Raw genomic sequence first — 10,889 nt, forward strand, 5'->3', positions numbered from 1 at the left:
GAGCTGACCCAGAGTCGCCCGAACAACTTTTGAGATGTGTTTTTTTAGCAACCTGGGGTCGGTCTAAATCGGACTCCAATCGCGTAGTTTCGCTTTGAAAATTTTCTCGGGTCGCACCACAGCATCCATGCGAGTTTGTTTTTTTTTCTTTTTTTATGAGTTTGTTTAGGGCGCGTACCACGTGTTCGTTTTACTCGGAGTCAGAGTCGCCCACGTGTAGGTTCAAAAACGAAAACGGTATGAGAGAGCCTCGTTTGTTCGGACATGGATTGGCAGATATTATAGAATGAGCCAAACTACCCTGTCTTGCCTCTTTTGCATTACCATTTTTTTCGATTGCTCGTGTTATGCTTCAAGTACCACATGGGATACAAATGAATTATGAATACCGGTGAAAGTATTACACAGTAAATTGGTTAGACACAAAATTTCAACCAATTTTCAGATACCCACTGAAAACATAACAAGCAACTGAATGTGTTCCATTCCACATTATTATAATATCACTCAAGCTTTTAATACTTTTGTTATTATTATTATTATTACTATTATTACTATTTTTATTATTATTCTTATTATCAAGCTGTTGAATTGTCAAATTTCACAAATGGAATTAATTACAAACACTTTTCGTGTTTAGTGAATTGTTTTGCACACAATGCACAAGTCTTGAGATTCCAAAGCTTTCCACGATAACACGATGACGTTTCGCTTCGGTCCAATGAAACTACCAGTTTCCATATAATTCTCTGAGTCAATGCATAGAACAGAGACAGCAGGTCTCATTCTAACTTCCCTGGTCTTCATATATGAGATAATACAGCTGAGATGATTAGAAATACTTTTACCTTTAGTAGTAAATGAAAAGTTGTAGTAAGTAGTGATTACTTATAAATATTAAATTGCCAAAATACCATTATGCGTTATCTACAGTAATTATTCTTCAGTTTAATTAAATTTCACACTAAACCAGTCGAATTAGATTTCCTGAATATTGGAAACATTGTTTATTCGCTATCTCGTACCATAATGCGCAAAGCGATGTCAGTTTTATTTTACTTGCGATCGTGTGCAGTTCATTTCAGTTGGGCTTAGCCGGCATCGTTGTTATCATCGCCATGGCGTGTTGGAAAGCTACACTGCAGCTTGCTATCGTCAAGCTGCTGTGCGTGTATTACTCTGCGCAAGTGCTGCTCATGATAGTGGTGAAATTTTTCATCAAACCACATTCCAAGTTCTGGGTCGTCAAAAAGCGTCCATACCCACCACAGTGTCTTCTGAAGCATAACTACGGTGTTAGCAAATATGTCACAGTCAATGTAAGTGGGAATGAAGCAGTGAAGATGCTGCTTACCAAAATATGCTACTGGTTTAATTGAACTAAATTAATGGAAGCACTTGCGTCTCTGTTTTATCATACTTAGGGAATCAAATTACACTACGTTGAGAATGGAGATCCAAGCAAACCGTTAATACTGTTTGTCCACGGCTTTCCGGAGTTTTGGTTCTCATGGCGACATCAGATGGAGGAGTTCTCGAAAGACTATTGGTATGTGGTATTTGATGTTCGCACAATCATTGGCATTTAGCATCCCTCTCTTTTAGGGTAGTTGCAGTCGATATGCGGGGCTATGGAGATTCAGACAAACCCGAAGGAGTTGAACCATATCGCATTGAAAACATGGTTCAAGATCTCAAAGAATTGATAAATTCGTTGGGTACGTATTGATTACACCATAGTGTTATTGATTTGACAATTCTAATATCAACATTTGCAACGCGAATCTGTTCGATTATCTAACATTTTACTGCCAAGTTCCATTCGTCACAGTTTCGAGTGACTGGCAATTTGAGCCAAAATTGGAATCCCTCTCAGCAGGCCGTTCAATTTTGTTGATTTTTGATCGCTTGTTGAACGATATATTGCACGAAATATTCGTTCAATTTGCTGGAACGGTTTGTTGTTGTTTTTTCTCTTGCAAAAATAGTGTGAAAATTAAGTTTTACCTTTACATAGAAAGAAAATTTGTTGTTATTCTACGTGAAGTAGAAGTATTGTGCAGGTATGTATTGTTAGTTTAAACAAATGAGTGGAGAAAACTTCAGAAATTCTGCAGTAAAACTAGTCCAACGGGGCTCCAACTCCTCATGTTAAAAATGGCTCAACAATGGACCTCTGTCTGCCGGGTTTGTTGAACGAAAAAAATGGCATTCGGTTCAACGGTCTGTTTCAAAATCGGCAAACGAAGGACCCGTGTTGGCCTCCCGTTGAACGATTGATTGGACTTTCATTGGACCAATGATACAACGTATTGGACCAATGAAGGACCACCGTTGAACGTTTTTTTCTAAGTGGGATGCTATTGATCATTCAACCGGTTTTCGCTGTCTATTTACACTCAACGAACACATCTTCAAAGATAACAAACAAATGCCCATCGTTGCAATTTGTTGTTGTTGTTGGTGAATGATTATCTTATCAACAAAATGTATTGGAATCTTTTTAAATACGAGTTTATTCACTACAACAAATATCGTATTCTCATTCAATAATATAGATGAAGATGAAAATATTTTCATGGAAAATTCTAAAAAAAAAATTGTTTCAAGTGCCACACCTTTTATGCAACAGTGATAAGCAGAGGAACTAATGTTGAATTACTAAACTGTTATCTCTATCGCACAGTAGAAATATCATGTACCACTGAGCGTTTTATCTTCTTAACAAATAATATGAAATTTATTTGATGGTCGTAGAATTGGACTTCAACCTACTTCGTTAAATTCAATACCTACACATTGACAGATATGGGCGATGAGTGAATCGCTCTGAATACTGGACTACGCGGCCGAAAATTGATTCGACATTGGTACGAGTTCATTTTCGATTGCCCTTATTTGTGAACAACAAATAGCTGTTTTAGGTCACACAAGTTAGTTACATACTGTTACTGGAACATGTATGCAAAACGTAACTATCGTTTTTTGACAGATTTGTTGCGTGATATGCATCGTTGACTTCGTACCAACTGATTATCATTTACCCGAACGCTTTACTCCTTATTTTGGCTCAGCAATTCCAGAAATGGTTAGCCAGATCATCAGACTCGACCATCTCCGATTTGGATGAAACTTTGCACATGGCTTCAATATGGCAAACCATAAGATTTGAACCGATGGAGAGGTCAATCCGATTCATGACTGAAAGGGTGTATGTATTTTTGCATTTCACAAAAATTACCTTTTTCAAATCGTTGTAACTCGGAAACCCTTAATTGTACAAAAATGAAGTTCAGGAAGAAGTTGTAGGGAATCGATTGGGCACTCTAAAAACAATAAACTAAAAAAATTGATTTTTCTCTCAATTATTACAAAACAATCCGAAAAAGTTAAATAAAAAAATCAGGGTTTTTATTTATTTTGATAGTTTTAATTTTAAAGCTTTTATTAAAACCTACAGATTGATGGCTATCCCATCCGTGCCTTTTGAAAAATGAAGAAGTTACAGCTGAAACTGTTTACGGGTGCATGGAAATGATCAAATACTTCTCGTTTTAATTCGGAAACCGTTCATCGTACAAAAATGGCGTCCAGGAAGAAGCTGTAGGGAATCAATAGGGCACTCTAAAAAAATATACACTGAAAAAAATTGATTTGTTTTCTCAATAAATTCCAAATGAACCAAAAAAAAAAACATAAATTAAAAAAAAAAAAACAGGGTTTCGATATTTTTTGATAATTCTTATTTTAAAGCTCTTATTAAAAACCTACAGATTTATGGCTATCCTATTCGCGCATTTTGAAAAATGAAGAAGTTACAGCTAAAACAATTTACAGATATATTGATATATTGAAAGATCATAGAACAGTAGAACTACCGTAACTACGTCAAAACGAATAAACACTGTACTGTTTACAACCAACGTACGTACCGGCGAATTACTTACCTAAATTCTACCTGTTTTAGGGGCTGTCCATAAAAGACGTCACGCCGCAAGGGGGAGGGGGGTGTTTCATAAAACGTGACCTTTTGTGACAGGGGGGAGGGGGAGAGGTTTTTGGAATGTGACGTCCAATATTTTCAATGAGCGCATTTTTGATAAACCTAATTATATTACTGCTTTGCCCTATTTCCTGAAACATTCTCCACAATAAACGTTTACATTCTACAGGAAAACGTGTATTTGTTGATGTAAAAGCTACTTCTTGTAAATTCGGAAATGAGTGATGCAGGAAATCATTTCTGTTGTGATCATTGTGAAATTAATAAATTTTGCCTAATATGAGTAAAAAAGAAAAAGATGCCTTCAAACGGTTTAACTTAAGTTATGCACTGACAATTTTTTCAGTAATTTGCTTTTCTAGCATTGATAATAGTACATCATAAGAATTTCTCTTATCTGATTCTAAAGCAGTTTATTCAATTGTACTCCATTTGAAAAAGGGCGAGAGATCAACGATTTCAGACGTAGATCATGTCATGTCTTATCTTGATCATATGTGATTTTCCTCCATCAACATCAAAGCTTATTGAATCATCCAATGATTCAATGATTCATCCAATGATGCACTTACATAAATCAAGAATCATTTTAGCCCAAAATCATTACCCATTGTGTGACGGAAGATCAGTACCGATATTGATCGATGTGATTTAAAATTCACTGATCAACTGATCATGAAAAGATTCTCCGGCAGTGATCTCGTTTTGATGAGGTTTTGGTCTTTATTTTCTCAGCCCTGTATGCTACACTAAGGAAATATTATTCTTTACCTAAAACAATAATATATCTGTGTACCCCTAGGAGGAATAAAACAGATGATTTAAATACAATGACAATGTGACAATTTGTGACAAAGGGGGGAAGGGGAGTCAAAAATCGTCAAAAAAAGCGTGACGTCTTTTATGGACAGCCCCTTACATATAAATAGCAATGCATTGAAGAACAGCTTTCAGTTTATAACAAATCTCTTTCGAAACAGTTACAATACTACAATATGGTTTTCCCAAAGTGTTGTAAACCTTTTCCTGGATTTGTGTGTTCCGGAAAATTTTTCAAATTAACAGAAACCATAATTGGAAAATTAGAAGCTCGAAAGTCGTAGGCGGGCTTATAAGGAAAGTCGCACTTCGGAAACAGAAGGGCAGTCAACAACGGAACCACAACCATCCACATCGCAATACGATTTAAAGGAAGTACCTTCAGCAGCTTCAATGAACTCAGCATCTTCTGAAGCATCAGTCGCGGTGGAGTATTCAAGAGCACACAAGTACACAACATTGAACTCTTCAACAAGGGCATCGCAGGAATCAACGTGTCTCCGATATCAACGAAGAATGTTAATTATCCTCGAGAAAAATATTTGGATATTTCAAGAGGCATAAAAAAGCAAATATTCGGGTTCCCGGCGGATGAAGAAGATCCAGAATTACTCAAAACGAAAGCAGCAGAGTTGGATGAAGTGATTACTAAAATGATAGAGCAGTTTGCTAAGCATGATTGCACTAGGAATGAAAAAGTGCGTTTGTTGTCAGTCTTGCCAAACTCGTGGTCAAAGGAGAAAATAGCCACCCAAGGCGAACAAATACATTGTGTCGGAGGCAAGAGAATCAACGGACGAAAAAAAAGCCAAGAAACAAACGGGACGCAGCAGGAACGAAACGATAGAAAACGAGGTGCTTCGATATTTCAACAGCGATGACGTCAACAGAGTAATGCCGGGATCAAGAGATTGCGTCACAGTTGAAATGAATGGTAAGTGTGAACGCAAACAAAAAGGATTGATTTATTTATCATTGAAAGAAATTTATTTGGGTTATATGGAAGAATTTCCAGATCGAAATATTGGATTTAGTACATTTGCAGCATTAAGACCAAAACACTGCAAGTTGCTTGGAAGTTCTGGTTCACATAACATATGTGTTTGCACAATCCATAAGAATGTTTCATCAATGATTCATGCTGTTGAAAAATATTTCAAGTATGATGATAAGAATTATTATTTGAAAAAGCTATTATGTGACTCGTCAAAAAGATCCTGCTATCTCCGTGAATGCAAAAGTTTTCCAGCGACACATGATCTGGAGAGAAGCGTTTGGGACAATTTCGAGGAACGTGATATGACTGAGAAAAGATTTGAACAATGGGTTTCTACTGACAGATGTGATCTAGAGAAATTTGTCAATCCAGAAAGAAGAATTTGCAGCATATTTTTGCGATAAATTATAAAAACTTGTGACTCAGGATTTTATTAAAAATCAGTAATCTGATTTTCTTAAGAAGGCAAAATCTAAAGTTAAGACAGGAGCAATTGTAATTATTTGTGATTTTTCAGAAAATTTTTCATTTGTGCTTCAGGATGCTGTTCAAAGCCATTATTGGAGCAATGATCAAGCAACCTATCATCCGTTTAAAATTTATTATAGAGAATCAGAAGAGCTAAAACATTTCATTGTGAAACCAGAAGTGTTTAAACACGATACCATCGCGATTCAAGTGTTTATTTCACACTTAATGTCATTTTTGAAAGACAAAAGTCAAATTAAAAAAGTAATATTTATGCCTGACGGAGGTGCCTCGCAGTGCAAAAACAGAAAAAAAGTCTCTGTAAATTTAAATCAATGTATATATTTTTGCAACTTCTCATGGTAAAGGACCATCTGATGCACTCGGGAGTAACTTAAAGCGAATGGCACGACGTGAAAGCTCAGCTAAACTACATGAACACCCAATCACAACTGCACAACATTTATATGAATGGGCAGAGCAGAGAAGTCGAGATGCATTCACGACCATGTCTTTTTGTTACGTGTCATAAGAAGATTATGAACGGGGTGTGACCGAGTGGAGTAGTGTTTATAAGGATACCCAAATGATTCCAGGCACACAGAAATACCATTCTTTCGTTCCGATTTCAGAAACCACAATCGTCACAAGACCGTATTCGAATGACGATGCACGTAGTACTCATACAATTTTCAAAAACTTAAAACCTTAAATATAATTAAGAATTATTCATGTACATGTAATAATTGTAGATATAGCAAGCAAATAAACAATTCATGGAAATATAAAAAAAACGGTGTTATAATTAAATATCCAAGTATCTCAAGAACAACTACTTTTAGAAGAAAGGATATCATGAACAAATTTATTGCCTTTAACCTGTAGAATAATATTCTACTGATTAAATGATTATCTTTCAATGAGAACTTGAAATTTCGAATATATCTGTAAATTGTTTTAGCTGGAACTTCTTCATTTTTCAAAAGACACGGATGGGATAGCCATCAATCTGTAGGTTTTAATAAGAGCTTTAAAATAAAAATTATGAAAAAAAAAAAATCGAAACCCTGATTTTTTTTAAATTTATTTTTTGTTGGTTCATTTTGAAATTATTGAAAAAAAAATCAATTTTTTTCCAGTTTATATTTTTTAGAGCGCCCAATCGATTCCCTATAACTTTTTCCTGAACGCCATTTTTGTACAATTAACGGTTTCCGAGTTACAACGATTTGAAAAAGGCAATTTTTGTGAAATGCAAAAATACATACGCCCTATTTAAAAATCAGTCGTGAGTCGGATTGACCTCTCAATCGGTTCGAAACTTATGGTTTGCCATACTGAAGCAATGTGTAAAATTTCATCCAAATCGGAGAAGGTCGATTCTGATTTTGTCACCTTTTCGTCTACTCATTCCTGGAATTGCTCGAATGTTTAGTTTTATAAGCTAAAACCATTATTGGTAAATGCTAAAAACGTATAAAATCTTCTAAGGTGGACTCAAAGTTCATACAGTTTTCATGTCTTGAAAGTTGATATCTAAACTGGTGAACGAGAGAAACAATTGCCAAGCTTATCTTTCGTTAGTAGATTGCATTGTAATAAACGAATCTCAGCCTTTTGAGAAAGAGATAGATTGCACCTGAGTCCACGATTTGTTTGTAACCTAAAACATCATCCTGAGTGCATCACAGATAAATGCAGAGTTTCGCATCAACACGAACAGTACTATCTTAAGTTTGAATAAAAATTTTCTGGACATGTAGACTTTGTCAAAAAATGCAGCTTATGTTCCCACCGTTCATACATTGCAGAATAGACAATTTCAAGGAAACTTTTTTTTTCGAACAAACGACTGTGTGTTAGGATTCGGCTAGAAATTTTTTCAGTATTTTTCGAAAATGAGACTTATTACGTGAACATCACTATTCCTTCCAACCCTGCTAGTATTTTAAGACGCGCTTTTTTATGGCAACACTAAAACTTCTTTTTGTCCATTACTGATATTTTTTGCAAATATCGGGCCGCTAGCGATTGATTATTCTGTGAAATTCTCACAAATTTAGTTTCATTGAATTTTTAGATGATCATGACTTTCAGCTTAGTTTAGTTTTCCATAAAAGGACACTAAAAAAAATCAGTTTTGACTAATAAAAAGATTTGTTAGAAAAACTTTTGTTTTTGTCGTGAATACGACTTACTTTACTATGGGGTGCCTTTTCAAAATTTACCCTCTGAGAGAGTGATAAGTTTTGGATCGTGAATATCTATTGTTGTATCTAACGAATCAACATAATTTTTGCTACATGCCATCGGAAATATGATCACAATTTTATGATAAAATTTTCAGTTGTGTGGCATAATCTCAAAAAGTTCAAAATTCAACTTTTCTGAAATGTTTGGTATAAACGAGTATCAAAGAGGATAATTCATAAGGCGCGTTTGCCTTTCTCGTATTTTGAAAACTCATAGCTCAGTGATCTGTGGAAGGATTTATATAATCTAACTACCAATAGAATCGAATTTTTTCAACTTAAACGTGTATAGCAAAAGCATTGAAGTATTTCATTAGTACACTATTGAAAAACCTATCTCATTTGATCCATGTCAACACCAGCCAATCAGAACGCGTTCTGAGGAAGAGAACAAAATATTAATCCATGAAGTTTAATGTCATCTCAAGACTATTTACAGGCAAAGATGAAGGATAAGGACTGACTTGGTAAGCATTACAAGTCCTGACTTTGTCTGGTATGAATCAAAGATTTCATGTTTTTGTGAATTTTAAATCACAACACAACAGTCGATTAGTAATTTTACAAACAACAACGCGTTTTATAGAGTCAGATAGATAGATCCAGTATTTTGGAACTTATTCGAAGCTGTCCAATCAGGACATAGTGCGAATTGATCACAATTCAACTATTCGATGAAAAAGAAAAATTCTAGCCCGAACATTCGGAAATATTCGAGTGATTAAAAAATAATGGTACATTATTATCTTTTTTTTCAACAATCTTCTCTATATATATCTCTCTTTCTGTCTATATCTTTATGTTTGAAAGTTCGCAATTTTTTTTACTGTCAAATAACTACATTTGATGATTGATTAAAACAAACTCTTTTCAATTTAAAAATAATCAGATCGCAAAAAGGTTACCCTCGTTGCACACGATTGGGGTGCGGTGATATGCTGGGATTTCCTGTCCCAGCACATGGACATGGTCGAAAAGTACATCATGATGGATGCCCCTTCCAGACCGGTGCTCCGTAAATTGATTATGACAACTAAAAAGCAGTTCAAAATGTCCTGGTAAGACGTGAAGAGTATTTCATGGCATTAAAATTAATCCGAGTTTTCGTGTTTTTCGAGGTATACCTTCTTCTTCCAGATGCCCCAGCTACCGGAATTCTTCATACGCATGGACGATCTAAGGATGTTTGATGCCGTGTTCAGAAAGCATATCAACGCCGAAGAAGTTGAAGCATTCAAATATACTTTCGCCAAGAAAGGTAAAATACTCAACCATTATATGGAAAATTAAAATTAAACGTACATTGTCGTCGAAAATTTCAGATGCTCTTACCGGACCAGTCAATTACTATCGTGCGAACAACAGCAGATCCATGAAATCAGTTCGCGTACTTGATGAAATCCAACACGCACCTGGTCTTTATCTGTTAGGTGAAAAAGATATGTATATTTCTGAAGAGTCCGGTCCCCTAATGCAGGAGCAGTTTCATAATCTAGAGTTTAGGATCGTACTCGGAGTGGATCACTTTCTCCAGCAGCACAATCCTGTACTAGTCAATAGATTGATGCGAGAGTTTCTAGAAAAGAAATAAAATGACTTTTTTCACGCTGGCATAGTTAGCAGCGACGGTGATTATGTTGATGACGATGATGGCTTCAAAATGTTGGCTTTAGTAATCGAGAGCTTATAGTAGGAAAGTTAGCGATGAGTTTTCCTTCTTAGAACAAAAATGTGTAGGCGTTTTGTTGGTTTGTCGTTCACCTCGTTGGATGTTGGCGAAGTTTTCCTAGTATTTGTACATAGTCCGTTTATCCACGGTTGCGTCGAGGTGGAACGGAGCGGAGCGCAAACATACGAAACAAGATTTCCCATTGACGTCATCAGCCGAAGTTTACGTCATCACAAAAGGTGGGGTGGTAAATCGCTGACGGTTGCTTTGGTTCGGATTTGGTAAATGGTGTTCGGTTTTGTGCGCGCTCATCTTCATCCTTCCGCCGAGTCTAATGCCAATAGGCTGGGGAAAATGCCGGTCGTTTACTATTTTCATTCATTCCTGTCTCACGAGCGGTTGGTAATAATATTAACGTTTTTTCGTTTCGGGTGAAAAGTCCGGACAGGAACGGCGGCTGAATGTGCTAACCGGATTCACCAGCTGTTGTTTGCTTTGGATGAAATAGGATGACGAGCTTTTCGGGAAGCTCATGTTTATTGAATCTGCTATGCACTGAGTTGAGTTCAAAAATTATGTTGTATGATATAGTATGAAAAATCAATTTCTATTCGGAATGAATAGTTTCACATGTTTCCAATAATTTTAGATATTTCATTATACGGCATTTGCGTGTTATTT

At 35.8% G+C, this 10,889-nt stretch overlaps 1 protein-coding gene across 2 annotated transcripts; it reads left to right on the plus strand.

The window, feature by feature from the left end:
- Window positions 1-761: 761 nt before the first annotated feature.
- LOC131438009 (epoxide hydrolase 1-like) lies at window positions 762-10,158 on the plus strand. 2 transcript variants are annotated; one of them, XM_058607749.1, is made up of 7 exons: window positions 762-873; window positions 1,076-1,319; window positions 1,425-1,549; window positions 1,606-1,718; window positions 9,429-9,597; window positions 9,658-9,797; window positions 9,862-10,158. In XM_058607749.1, exons 2-7 carry the CDS (start codon window positions 1,119-1,121, stop codon window positions 10,128-10,130), a joined length of 1,017 nt encoding a protein of 338 aa, XP_058463732.1. In that variant the 5' UTR covers window positions 762-873; window positions 1,076-1,118; the 3' UTR covers window positions 10,131-10,158. The 2 variants fall into 2 exon arrangements, with proteins under 2 accessions (XP_058463732.1, XP_058463731.1); XM_058607748.1 differs by lacking the exon at window positions 762-873 and adding an exon at window positions 904-932.
- The last annotated feature ends 731 nt before the right edge of the window (window positions 10,159-10,889 follow it).

This window comes from Malaya genurostris, chromosome 3 (assembly GCF_030247185.1).
Source record: "Malaya genurostris strain Urasoe2022 chromosome 3, Malgen_1.1, whole genome shotgun sequence".
NCBI classification, from domain to species: domain Eukaryota; kingdom Metazoa; phylum Arthropoda; class Insecta; order Diptera; family Culicidae; genus Malaya; species Malaya genurostris.

What these genes read in the sequence shown, in the direction of transcription:
- LOC131438009 (XM_058607748.1), top strand. An exon ending in GCAAATATGTCACAGTCAAT is followed by an intron (nt 1,320 to 1,424) that starts GTAAGTGGGAAT and finishes TATCATACTTAG; the next exon opens with GGAATCAAATTACACTACGT. An exon ending in GAGTTCTCGAAAGACTATTG is followed by an intron (nt 1,550 to 1,605) that starts GTATGTGGTATT and finishes CCTCTCTTTTAG; the next exon opens with GGTAGTTGCAGTCGATATGC.